Source organism: Cricetulus griseus (genome assembly GCF_003668045.3).
Source record: "Cricetulus griseus strain 17A/GY chromosome 1 unlocalized genomic scaffold, alternate assembly CriGri-PICRH-1.0 chr1_1, whole genome shotgun sequence".
In the NCBI taxonomy this organism is placed as follows: Eukaryota; Metazoa; Chordata; class Mammalia; order Rodentia; family Cricetidae; genus Cricetulus; species Cricetulus griseus.
In genome coordinates this window covers 14,369,533-14,383,968 of record NW_023276807.1, presented here as the reverse complement: position 1 = coordinate 14,383,968, position 14,436 = coordinate 14,369,533, and the positions used below count along the sequence as shown (strand labels likewise).

General features: G+C 39.4%; 1 protein-coding gene across 1 annotated transcript in view; it reads right to left on the bottom strand.

Moving 5' to 3' along the window:
- Prim2 (DNA primase subunit 2) overlaps nt 1–14,436 on the bottom strand; it is a 193,002-nt gene that overhangs the window by 156,773 nt on the left and 21,793 nt on the right. The window contains exons 6-7 of the mRNA XM_027392835.2: nt 14,106–14,201; nt 11,146–11,283 (exon numbers count right to left, since the gene is read on the bottom strand). Coding sequence (XP_027248636.1) covers nt 11,146–11,283; nt 14,106–14,201 — 234 coding nt within the window. The remainder of the gene's footprint in view (nt 1–11,145; nt 11,284–14,105; nt 14,202–14,436) is intronic.

Genomic DNA, 14,436 nt, shown 5'->3' with positions numbered 1-14,436 from the left:
AAGACCAACCAGATCATTCTAAAAACAGATAGATGATAGATAGATAGATAGATAGATAGATAGATAGATAGATAGATAGATAGATAGATAGATAGATAGAATACTGACTAGTCCCTTATCACTGAGTCCCTAAACCACATAAGGTTATCTTGGATTCAACAAAGTCTTGAATTTTAGCTTCTATCTCAACCCAGTTTCTCTGGAAAAAAAAAGAAAAACATGAAAAGAAACTCAAGGTCCTTTTGTCTCCAACCCATCCCTTCTTCTGAACAAGGTAAGGACCAACAACCCACCTGTCCAAACTTTAAACATTGCTACATTAACTCACAAGCAAATTGTGTAGTGAATGAGTGAGAAGTGACCCTCCCAACAGAGCAAGCATCCCTGAGTGGAAAAGTGTGTGTGCCCACTTGATACACCTCACCCACATTCAGCAAAACCAACCACCCCATGGCAAATACACAGATGACAGACTCAATACCATAATCCTTTGTTCATCTCTACCAAAAGTGGATGGTGACATAAAATACTCTTCCCAACAAAGAGGGCCACAAGACACAGACAGTCTTGCCTACAGGGAAATATATAGGATTTGCAGGGGGATAGGTAAAGCAGCAACTCTGAGGAAGAATTAGGCTGCCTTGATGAAGAGGAGCAGACAACTGGTCTTCCAGACTCCAGCATGAGAAATGAAGCCAAACAGCCAGGATCTTTATCACTGAGACTGAGAGGCACTGGCCACAAGAAAAGTGTAAAGGATTTAAGAGATATTCTCTGCTGATTGAGCCACTACAGTACTGTGAAGTCATCTCAAATTCAGGTTAGGAAAAATACTAGCATTTCACTACCACCAATACCCAGCAAAGGAAATCTTCAGAGACACCAGTGAAAGTCAAGGTCCTTGACACTAAAATATATATATATAATATATATATATATATATATATATATGGTTTAATATTACATGAAACTAAAGGAGAAATAAGCAAATTCTAATCTCTCACCCGCCACATGTGCCCCTCTAACAAGCACTGGCTAACACATAAACAGATCTCTTGGCACAAACGTAAAGAAATAATATAAATCACTGTGGATAACAATGCACAGAAACAGTGTCTATGACTTTTAGTAAGCAGCTCACACCTATAATCCTAGCATTTAGGAGGCAAAGGCAGAATTGCTGCAAAGAAGAAAAAAAGAAAAAGAAAACATAAAATGAAAACACCCTGATGAAACTTTAAGCTACGAGAAAGGAAAGTCTATAAATGCAAATTGTTATTGTCTGTTTGGGATTATAGCTGCCCTGCCAAAATCCAAAAGGCTGTCTACTATTGCTTTAGCCCTTATAGTCAGTGCAAACTACAGATTTTCTAGTGGACAGGGACAAAAGACAGATTCCCCATTTTGCTCACTACTCTGTTTCCAGTGAACAAACAAGTGATCTTCCAGGTTCAATTATCTACTTTCCAGCTCATCGCCCCATTGACACCTCAGCTGGCTCACTGTTTTACAATTCAACAAATACAACTGTACATGAAAATGAAATCACAGTATCACAAAAGACACTCATAACTTTTTAAACCATAACTTGAGTTCTTTCTGTAATATTTCTAAAAATAGCATATCTATATATGTTTTTATTTTTTATATCATTCATCCCTTTCCCTTTCCTCTCTCCAGTCTCTCTCATGTCCCCCTATACTTTCAAATTGAAAGCCTCTTTTTCTTTGAGTATGTGTGTACGTGTGTGTGTGTGTGTGTGTGTGTGTGTGTGTGTGTGTGTGTGTGTGTGTTATATAGCAGTTTTCTCTGAGACTGAAACATTCCATCTCCCAGGGAAGCTCCTTAACACAAAAGGTAAGCAACTCAAAATTGCTTCAGGAAGTCCCTGAAACTAGCTAGTTTCAGTAGGCCCCTCCCTCCCAGAGTAAGCAATAAAGAGCTCTGAGAGTCACTCTCAGATAAGCCAACCTACAAAGAAGACTGAGAGCAGACCAGCTACCTGGAAGGTCCAGAAACCAGTGGAGCTGCCTGGAAGAGCTTTAGACAAACTAAGCCACCTGTTGAGTTGCATGCAGGCTGTGTAGTGTACTCTGGGTGTCCAGCTTTCATGAGCTGTCACTCATGCTGGGGTAGGCTTTGGTGATGCAACTGTCTTTGAGTCATTTCCGCTTCAGTAACCCTTCAACTCATATTCTTGTAAACAACTCCAATAAAATGCATTGGTTCACCCAGATGGGCTTTGGTGGTGTCTGTATTTCTATCTGTCATGGACTCTCAGCCGCTTATAAAATAATTACTCAGAGGCTTAATATTAAATATAATTGTTTGGCCAATGGCTCAGGCTTATTACTAGATAGCTCTTACATTTGAAACTAACCCATTTCTATTAATCTGTGTATTGCCACGTGGCCCATGGCTTACTGGTAATGCTCTAGCATCTTACTCCTCCAGTGGATACTTGCTTCTCTCTGGACTCTGCCTTCTTTCTTCCTATATCTCTGCTTGGATTTCCTGACTTGCTATATTCTACCCTGTCATAAACTAAAGCAGCTTTATTCATCAACCAATCAAAGCAACACATATTCAGAGAGTGCAGAAGGATATCTCACATCAGACAAGGGAACAAAAAATGGGGAAGGGGCACCAACTGTTAATGGTGGAAGGAAAGCAAAACAGAAGGAAAAGGGAGGAAGGGCAAATAACAACAAGGTAATTTGATAAAGCCTAAAGAAATCCTATTATCTGGGTGGTGGTTGTACATGCCTTTAATCCCAGCACTTGGGAGGTAGAGGCAGGCGGATCTCTATGAGTTCGAGGCTAGCCTGGTCTACAAAGCTACACAGAGAAACCTTGACTTGAAAAATAAAAAAATAAAAAAAACAAGAAAGAAAGAAAGAAATCCTCTTATTTTATATTTATCTAAAAATTATACATAATACAAATAAGCTTCTATTTTAAAATACACAAGAGTGGCTGAAGAGATGGATCAGTGGTTAAGAACATTTTCTGCCTTTGCAGAGGACCTGAGTTCAGTTCCTAGCACCCACATGGCTGCTCACAAGTACCTGTAACTCCAGTTGGGGGGGGGGGTCCTAACACCCTCTTCTGGCCTCCTCATTCACTAGGCACACATGTGGTACACAGACACACATGCAATCAAAACTCCCAAACATGTCCAAAATTTTAATCATAAAATGTAGACAGAAACCTCTGACCTATGAACTTTAGTGGAAGTGAAGCTGTGCATCACAGTTTCCTCAGTTCTACCTCCCCTGGGCAGCTATAGAACCAACTAGACATAATTTCCTGTTTTGTTTTGATTTTTAGTTTGAATTTACAAATTACTCAAGCACATTAGAGAAAACATTTTCTGTACCACTCCAATTTCTAAAACACAAGCTGCCAGCCTAACCTCAAAGGGTTATTTAAATAAGGGGGGAAGGGCTTCCAAGGGATTTTATTTATAAGACACAAATTTTCAACATGTGTAAATCAGAAGATAGATTCTGTACTCCCTGAAAAAGTTCTACATGTGTACATGCAATTAAACAGACAAGCAGTGAAGCTGAACACAGAATTAGAACTTGGACATGAACAATACTCGTCTGATGAATGGAGCAGGAAGGAAGACTGGTGGTGAGGCTCAACCAACCCAGAGTATGGACAAGGGACAGAACTAAGGGGAAAACAGCCGCAGTTTGATTCTCCACTCCTGGCCCTCCAAAAGAGGAAAGTCGGAGTACCACCTGCCTCACAGAGAGCCTTGCCAAACTCAAGCCAAGCTGACAAAGTAAGGTAGGTCCAGACCAAGTTCATCGCTGTAGTGTTTGCTGTCTCTTCATGCGTACTCTTCTTTTCACTGAACACATCCCTCCCCCATTGCTGTGTCCTGAAAGTCCAATCATACTTGTCTCCCCAGCAGTGGTTTTTGCCTGACACAGTGAATACTTAAGGAAAGTTACTGACTTGATATGAAATAAACATCCTTTTCCTAGGGGCTAGGGAGAAAAGTCAATAGCATAGTGTTTTCTTTGTATGCACAAGACCTTGGGTTCAAAAACATCAAATTATAGTTACCACAAAAATAAATGTCAATTGGTTATAAAAGAAAACCAAACACTCCTTTTCAATATTCTTCCTTGTCACAGATTAAGCAACCAAAGCAAAGAAGCAAATGTAGGTGACTTAATCTACTATATGACTAATCCTACTTCTACACCGAAAGTTGATTTAATCAATACAGTGTTTCTTTTTATGTTAATTCTACTGTGCCATGTGCTCTAGGTTTTATCTCTTCTCTAGTTGTTCTTATTCTCATCACTGATGAGTCATAAAACTGAAACTCAAAGCCATACAGGTACATATTACTTTTCCATGTCCAGCCACTGCTAAAAATTGCACCCTCAACACTTAATCAATCCTGTAACACTTTTCATATTATTAGCTCCCCCTGTTCAAAAAATTTTAAATTGAAAACCCAACAGGTGATACATCTTTCTTTGTAGTGACTGAATAAATTTCTGTTATATGAGAGTAGAACTGTCAAAGAATTGGATTTACAAGTACCCCCTCACAAAACTATTTCAGTAATCAGCTGTTTCCTAGCAACTGAATCTGCTGACATTTTCTCATCACAAGTAGCCAACAGGAATAAAATCGGTGTTTCACATACTCATTAGTCTACACAGTCAGATAAAAGGACAAGGCACAGTGTGTAAAACTATTCATTACTCTCTAAGCAGTCTACACTGAAGCTTTCAAATGGGAAATTATAATTCGTAATAGGATAAATAATCTCAGAAACAGGAGTGCTTACAAAGGAGTGTGGGACTATCTGACTTTTACTAGAAATGAGGGAGAAAGAGAAAAACACAAAAGTAGGGTTTTTGAAGTAATAAATAACTCAGAGTTCAGAAATGCTGCACATACATTGCGCTTGGCACATATTATCAGGTGCTTTGTGCTCATTTGTACACAGCTGAAGTGCATTCAGTCCGATTTCACTTTTTTCAACAACAAAAAATACATCCAAACATACAATTCTCATGGGCAATTGATCAGATCTAGGTGGTTAATCTTCACAAGGCATGGTATTGGGCATTAGAGATAATTACATTGACTCCAGCATAATCTTTACTCTATAGCCACTAAAGTATTTAAAATGTTCATGGAACACTGCTTGAGAGTGATCTCAGAAAGCGGTATAGAGGAGAGGTTTGGTTGGACCTAGGAAAGGCAACACACTATTAGAATGTCACTGAACTCAAGATGCTACATTAGACCTCTGACAAAAGACCTGTGCCTTCACTAACAGACCACATGAGTTTGGAAGTCTACTCTTTTAAATGAACATCTAATGCATGGAGCACTTCGGAACTTTCAAAGCACTTTCATGTGTATTTACTGTTTTGTTTTGTTTTGTTTTTTTCAATGAATGAACTTAATGGATCAGAAACCTAAAAATACTTCACTAATTTTTTTTTAGTTGCTGTTCACCAGCAGTTTCCAGTAATGATTCCAAAAAAGGTATATGCAAGATGACCTACTAAAATGGTAAAAGAAATTACTAACATTGACTCCTATTCTTTTCATGCCCATTTTTAATTCCCATCTTATAATGGTTAATAGCAAATACACTTTAGCTGAAGGATAATAATCAAACATTTGCTTATGGTCATGGTGTTTTATCCCAGTAACAAAGACCTTAAAACAGAAACTGGTGCAAGGCAGTAGGTATTGCTGTGATAAACCTAACCATGTTAGTTAAGGACTGTCAAAAGTGTTTGGAACCTTGGGCAGGAAAACCCATTGAGCACTCAGAGTTGTGCTATGGATGGCAAAGCTAGAGAATTTCCAATGCCAAGGCCTTTGGAGTATAGAAGGTCATGAGCCTCGGGTGCCTGACACTGAGCTGTGTGCACTGTTCACCTCTGGTTTTGCTTTGATTTGAATGGAACTAACAGTGCACTGCTTCTTCCCTCTTGGAGTAAGAGAGTGTGTAACTGCTTTTAATATAACTACTTTTTGAAATTTTATATAAACTTTGGAATTAACTGTACAGAGACTTTGGAAACTTTTGAGAAACTGGATATTTTAGAGGAACTTTGAACTTTGAAAAGGACTTTGAATGTCTTAAAGAAACTGAATCAAGCAGGCTAGTTCTATGTCAACAAGACAAGCTAGTCATTTTGGAGGAGGGAACCTCAATTGAGAAAATGCTCCATCAGATTGGCCTGCAAGTCTCTGGTGCAGTTTCTTGACTGATGACTGATGTGAGAGGGATGAGTTCACTATGGGTGGCACTATTCCCGGGCTGCCGGTCCTGGGTTCTCTAAGAAAGCAGGCTGTGCAAGCCATGAGGAGAAAGCCAACAAGCGTCACTCCTCAATTGCCTCTGCTTCCGCTCCTGCCTCCAGGTTCCTGCCCTGCCTCCCTTTCAATGACTGACTGTGATGTGGAAGTATAAGCAAAATAAACCCTTTCTTCCCCAAGTTGCTTTTAGTCAGGATATTTTATCACAGCAATAGGAACTCTGAAACAGGTAATGTTCTGTTCCATTTGCTGCTACCATATTAGTTTTAATGGTTTGCTGAGTTGTTGTGTTTGATATGGTTGCTTCTTCCCCAAATCCAGTTTGCTTATCTATAGCTATGCTATCTTCCTCCCTATAAACATTCCACTATGAACTTTCTGCAGTGTTGGCATGATTGTCATAAATTACCTTTATTTGTATTTGTCTTTAAATTCTTTTATTTCTCCATCAATTTTGAAAGATAGCTTTGCAACATATAACATTTTTGGTTCACAGTTGTCTGCTTTCAGAGCCTGAAACATCTCCTTCATTCTGGCATTTACACTTGCAGATGAAAAGCCTGGGGCAATTCTGATATTTCTGTCTTTGTATGGAAGTTGGTGTTTTTCTCCAAGTTTTAGGATTATTTCTTACTTTGTATTTTTGATTAATTATAAAATGTCATGGAGAAATTTTTCTCTGGTCATGAATACTTAGAGTTCTGTAAGTATCGTGTGTTAGGATTATTTCTTTACTTTGTATTTTTGACACCTTAACTATAAACTGTCATTGAGAATTTCTTCTCTGCTCATGTCTATTTAGAGTTCTATAAGCATCATGTACTTGGAAGCCTACTTTTATCAATTTCTGAAGTTTTCTCCTGTCATTTCAGCAGTCTGTCCGTTCCATTCAGTTTTACCTCTGCTCCTTCTTCTATACCACTAGTACTCGAGTTTGGCCTCCTCTTGAATGTGCCCCAGACTTCTTGGAAATATTATCTATCTCTATGAATTATACCTTATTTTTTTTCTTATATGTCTGATTGTATTATTGTCCTGACTCTGTCCTCATCCCTGAAGTTCATTCTCCCACATGGTCTTATCTGTTAAAGATAATGTCTCTTGTGGTTTTTATCTGAGTATCTCCTTGCTAAGTTTTCCCTCCATACTTTGAACTTTCTCCTCTAATTTATTAACTGTTATGTTCATTTTGGAGACAATCTTGTCAAGGTCATAGATAAATTTCTTAATTTATGCATCTATTTGACTCTTCTAAGTGATGGTTAATTTTCTGGAACAATAAGACTCTAAATTCTTTCTCAGACATTTCACAATTTCTGTAATTTTGAATTCCCTTATCAGGGATGGGTCATGAGTGGTGGCAATGGCATATTCTTTGTATTGATAAAGTCCTCAGAATAAGAATGAATCAATATCATGTTCTGGCAGAATGCAGTACCTACCACCTCTGTGTCATTTTTTGTTTAATATATATCTTGAACTTAAACATACAGAAACAATAAACAAAGCCAAACTGAGAACTATTCTAGAAAATGCCTCCTCTACAACATTCAAACATAAAACAGTCCATGAAAAGTTAAGAAGAGAGTAAGAATGGACCCAGCCCCAGGGAGGCTACAAGGACGACTGACAGCATATATATGGGACTTAGGCTCGGACTCTTGAAATGAACGATGGGACAGGTGAAAGTTGACTGGGTGCTGAGCCTGGATGACAGCCATGCAGAAGAATGTGTCACTTATAGGACTCATGCTGAAAGGTGAAGAAGTCACAAGACATCAGATTAGGGTCTCATTCTCAAAGCAGTTCACAGACAGTTACTGTTTTAAACATGTTTCCTGTAAGGCAGTGAACATTTCAAAATTTTTTTGAAGAATTTCATGTTGTAGGAAGAATGAATGGAGGGAAAAGAGGACACATAGCCATACTCTGCTACATCTGCTACCAAGATACAAGGCCAGGTGCAATCTGTTGGAAAGGTACTGATTACAAACTTAGGAACACAAAGAATTCTGTCTTTACTCTCGTATATTCAGATTCCTCCATTTTCTACCCATAGAATAGGGAGAAAAAGTAAAAGCTTATGAAAAGCTGCCATATGGTCTTCTTTCCACATTGTATTATCAAGAAGATAAAGAGCAAATACACATGTAATACTTTGAACTGTGTGAAAGACAAATGCCCAGCAAATGATCCCCACAAAAGTTGTCTTCAAGGCAAATTTATAAAATGGATGGGTAAAAGATTTTAAAATGTGTTTAAGATTTGTAAAACACTAGCCATAATTAGCTCTGAAACACCATAAGGGTTTCTTGGCTTGCCTCCACAGTTCTTCTCCTCTGCTCGCTCCTAACAGCTCATCTTGCATTTCTGTTGAGGACATTACCATTTGGGAACATGCAGAGTCTCAGGATCTCAGGAACCACCAAACAAAGCAACAGAATTACAGCCTTAGGCTAGGCAATCCTTTTGGCCATGATAAATGGCTAGGAATACAAGACAGTTTGGATAATGCCTCCCAAATTTTGATGTGTTGAAGCTGTAATTGGTATTCCCTTATAATGTGAATATATTTGGAAATGGAGCCACTGCAGACACAGTAGAGCAGAGGGCCTTAATCCAATATAACTGGTATTATTATAAAAAGTAGAAATTTGAGAGACATATGGATAGTTTCACATGAAGACTACAGTTATATTGTCACATATCAAATACCAATAACTCAGAGAGAGACGTGAAAAACCCTTCCCCAACAGTTCAGAGAACAGTCCTACTCATATCTTAATCCCAAATTTCTACCTTCTGTAATCAGAAAACAGTGAATGTTTCTTCTGAGACCCCCAGTTTATAGTACTTTGACAAAGCATCCCTAAGGAAGTGATCCAGCTTGTACCTTAAGCCATTTCAAGCACAATAAAGTCTAAGATGAAGAACAGAATGAAGCTAAACCAAGGACAAAGCATACGCGCATGTATACAGGTAAAGACAACTGCAGAGAAACAGGAGTACTAATGGGGACACTAGTGTCACTCATACAACTTCTTGACTTCTTGAATTTATGGACTAACACACTCCATTATTGTTTCAGATACCACAGATCTGTCTCTACAACCCGCAACTGGGTAGCTGGAGTAGAAAGTAGTGTGTGTTATAATCTCTAAAGCGGGGAAGGATCAGGACGCTTTCTGTTACTACAAACAGAATTGAGGAAGGAGTCTCAACTGTCTCAGGTTTGGTGCCACCATCCTGAAGCTTTCAGAAACAAAAGTGGTGATGGCTTTGGTGACTATGGAAAACAGAGGCCACTACCAAAATTTAGTGGGCAGCATTCACTGCTGTCTACTGCCCTGAAAAGAACATACCTGTTTCACACAAAGAAGTGCTATCCAAAACATCGACAGAGAAATGGACTGATTGAAAAACAAGAACTGCAAAGGGCGAATGCCAACCAATAGACAAACAGTGATCCATAGTGGTGAAGTCACTAGGCTTATTCATAAATACATTGTGGGTTGGAGTAAATCACAGAGAAATGAAGAAACAATTTAAGAGCACCAACCATAATAAAGGTTTATGATGTATCACGGAATTAGAGATAAAGAATATTAAAAGCTAAATACCTTCTCAGAGCTGAGAGTATAATTCAGTAGTAGACCACAGGTTAGCACACACACAAGGCCTGCAGTTTCACCATTAACATCACATACCCACACATGAAAATCTGCATGGAAAAATAGATGTTTCTATAAAATGCCTCACCTAATAAAAATAGTTGATATCTTAGCCTTCCCAAATACTAGCATAACTGAATGGTGCATGCTTAAGTGACCCTAGAGAGTCAATAATAAGAATTATTTGGGGCTGGAGAGATGGCTCAGAGGTTAAGAGCACTGGCTGCTCTTCCAGAGATCCTGAGTTCAATTCCCAGCAACTACATGGTGGCTCACAACAATCTGTAATGAGATCTGGCCTGCAGGGACACATGCAGGAAGAACACTGTATACATAATAAATAAATAAATCTTTTGAGAGAGAGAGAATTATTTGTACCAGAAAACACTACAATTTTAATTCAAAAGGAAAGCACACCACATGCTTATATAACTGTCATTATATAGAGCTTCATGATTGTTCTTTGACTCTGATGTACTCTTCCACATTAAGAACAAAAAAGCATTTAAAAAAAAAACTGACCTATATTAAAAGCCAAGTGTCATCACTCTGAATTTCACAAACTGAATATACTGTCATTTATTCAGTGCAACTCTTTGAATGCCAGGTAATTCTGGGCTATTTACTCAGCAGTAGCCTATCACTGTTTTTGGTACTTAAATATAAACACTTTCTCCTAGGGCTGAGGGCACACAGCCCAGTTATAGATGACTTCCTAGCAAGCACAAGTCCCCAGGTTTCAACTCCCAACACTACAAAATAAGAACACCAAAACTTGCTTCAACGATGCCCTCTACTGATAAAAACATAGCAATTCACAACAGAAATCTAGAGGTGGTTTCCACCAACAGCCACAGTGCTTTTAGGAACCACACATAGAGGCTATCGCCAAGCAGAAATGATTTGATGAACAACCTACAGAGGCCACTGCAATAATTACTCAGTTACCCATTAGTGCTATTAGAAGAAGCAATAACAAAACCATGTGTGGAGACTGAACACATTAAAAAACTAGGATTCCACAATTAACAACACAATACCACAGGCAATCGAAATGTCACTATGAAAATTAAATTAACTTACTCTGTAAAAGAACACAAAGCACAATCACCAGGGATTTATAATGATGTCAAATAAAGACATAAAGGGGGACACTTACTGCCAGAGCCTTAGACAGCGTGGCTCTGAACTCGTTCAGGATGATGGCCACGATGTCTTTAAGCGGCACGTAAGCAAGGCCATCTTCCAAATAGACTTTCCTTCCTCTGAACAGGTCCAGAGCATCAGCAAAGGGGATCTGGGTTCAGAGTGAAACAGGGAAATAGATCAGTGCCTACTGTTAGGAGGTTCTGAGACGTCAAACATTAAGTCAAACAAAACCCCATTAGTGCCAGCAGCTCTAAAAAGAAAGGAGGAATAAAAGATGTATTCCTTAAAACCAAACAGCTAGCTAGCATTAGGAAGAATTAACAGGATCCAAATAAATGCTTTAGAGTACATGTTTCAAAAGACAGTAAGAACCTGTAAAAAATGTTTTCTTTTAGTAATAACCTACAAACTTCTGAATTATAAACCCCAAAGTTTCAAACTTCTACTTCAAAGTCTCTATAAACTTGTCATAGTCACCTCATGACAGATTCAGATTCTGTGTCAAACTGTGTTCTTCTCATTCTTATCTTTAAAAAGTATCGAGTGCTAGAAATGACTTGCAGTTGAAGTTAATCCCAAACCTGGTGACCTAAGTTTCTGCCCCTCCACTGGAGAAGCACATGTGAAGAGCTTCTCTCAACACCGACAAGCTGAAATAATGAACCTTCAGCGTTGCTGTTAAATATCTGCCCTAAGTATTTAAGCACTTGTTTTTAAATGAAACAGGATTAAGTCCTATGAATTATCCCACCGTATAAGAGATAAACATAATAGGATCTTAGTTGAGTGTGAAAATTGTCATTCTGGAAAATCTTTTTTCATTCTTTTGAAAATGAAGCAAAACCTTCCATAAAAAGTTTCCCAAGCTGTCTATTCATCCAGTCTTGGGTGACACTGTCTGTTGCAATTTTGTGCATCTGATGATACCTCACACTCTGAACAGACCATGTATACTTTAAATGGTTTTTTTAATTATGTTTATGTGTGTGTGTTTGTGTAGGGGTATGAGCACATGAGTACACTGTCCAGAATCTAGATGGGGTATTGGATCTCCAGGAGCTGGACTTACAAGCAGTTGTGAGCTATCCAATATGGGTTCTTGGAACCAAACCTGGGTCCTCTGGTAGAGCAATACATGTTCATAAGCGCTGAGGCATGTCTCCAGCTTGCGATCAGATGTCTTTTAACTACAAAGCTTTGGACAAACGTACTGCTTTCCTTGACTACAACATAGTTCATTTCCTCAAAGAGTTTGTAATTTATTTAAGGACAGAAAAAAATCCCTGTGGAACATCAAACAGCTCCACAGGGAGCCATGTGTGCTATGGCATGCAGCAGGTGGTGCCCAAGACACAGCAGAGGCACAGGGAAGAAGGGTTAGTGCAATGTGCGCAAGGGCAGATGACAGCATTTGGAAGAAGCTCTAATCCAAATCTGAAATCTATTCTAGGTTGTTACTGGCTTATGATTTAGTGAGTGAAATAAATTCCTCTGAACCTCAGAAGACAAATCTGCAAACCTGGGAAAGGGAAGGAAGACAAAAGCTAAATGACCCTCCCATGTCCTTTGCTGTAATAGTCTAGGCCTCTAAATCACTGTGGTAACCACGGTACAAACGGAAATGCCCAAGCAGAAGCAACAGATGCTGTGATGGTCCAGCAATGGAAATGTATGCTGTGACTCAAAGATTAGTCCTCATACACTAAGCTGGGAAGGAGTTTGGATGATGGCTCCATGTGAAGAAAAAGAAAAAAGTACAGAGAGTGAATGTGGAGGCAAGACTTCATGCATTCAACCTGGGCATGGGAGCCCAGCCTTTAAACCCAGCTATTCAGGAGACTGAGGCAGGAGGATCACAGATCCAAGTCCTGCCTGGGCAAGGTCAACTTGGTCAACTTTCTAAGACAAAAACTAAAAATAAAGAATAAAAACTGGATAAGTAGGTAAGAAAGGTGTACTTCTGAGTTTACCAGACTGTCTGTCCATCATTTCCAAAGGTAACTATAAGACAGAAGTTACCAAGTTTCCAGTTAATTTCAGATTTCCCTCTTCCCCTTCACAACTATTTAATCCCACGTTATCTTCTCTGTGTTGAGAGGACAGAGGAAACCAAGGTGGCCCAGCACAGAAGCTGGACTAGGTTCAGGAAGGCATCCCCATGGGAAGCAAGTTGGCTCACAGTGTCAGAGCCCAGATGCAATGAGACCACACAAAGCCATAAGCCAAAGTGTGTAAGAGCCCAAGAACTGCCACAGGAGTTGTCTTAGTTAGTGTTTCTACCACTGAGACAAAACACCATGACCAAAGAGCAAGTTGGGGAGGAAAGGGTTTAGTCGGCTTATACTTCCACACTGCTATTCATCACCAAAGGAAGTCAGGACAGAAATTCAAGTGGGGCAGAAACCTGGAGGTGGGAGCTGATACAGCGGCCATGGAGGGGTGCTGCTTACTGGCTTGCTCTCCATGACTTACCCAGCCTGCTTTCTTTCAGAACCCAGGTCCACCAGCCCAGGAATAGCAAAACCCTCAATGGGCTGGGTCCTCCCATATTGATCACTAAGAAAATACCTTATAGCTGCATCTCAGGGAGGCATTTCCTCAATTCAGGCTCCTTCCTCTCCAATGTCTCTAGCTTGTGTCAAATTGATATAAAACCAGCCAGTACAGGAGTTTCTGGCAAAGCACCAATTAAAGAGTCTTAGAGCCAAATAGAGAACAGGGAGGCAGCCCCACACCATATGCAGGAGTCCAAGCAATACCCATAAGGTTTTCCTTCAACAGAATGGCCTGGGGTGCAGTCAGAACCCCAACAGAGTGAGGAAGAGGTCTGTGTGGAGGGTGGCCCAGCACTGCTTCCTGAGTGTGACAACCAGATCTATTCACACAAGGAAGTGGGAGGGGCCACACAAGTGTCTTGAGTTAAAAATACAGGTACAGCTAAGCATGACACTTTAGCAAATGTTTACATACCTTGTAAACGGACTCTGATTCCCACTTAACCCCACTTAGGCTAGGCGAGGATGCAGTGATATCCTGTTCTCGAAGACTCTTCTCTTCATCACTTATCTAAGAGGAAACACACTTTAATGAGGCTTTAAATAAATAGGCTTTATTTCAGTTCCAATAAAGCATTTTCCTACTGTAGAGAACACTCCACACTTTTATAAAAACCATGTTAGTATACTAATTATCTTGCCATTTCCAATGACCGCTAAATCATTATTAGTCCTAATGAAGGCAAAATGTGGAAGAAAATTTAACTTGAATAGTTTTCAAGGGTTTTGTTTTGTTTTGTTTTTGT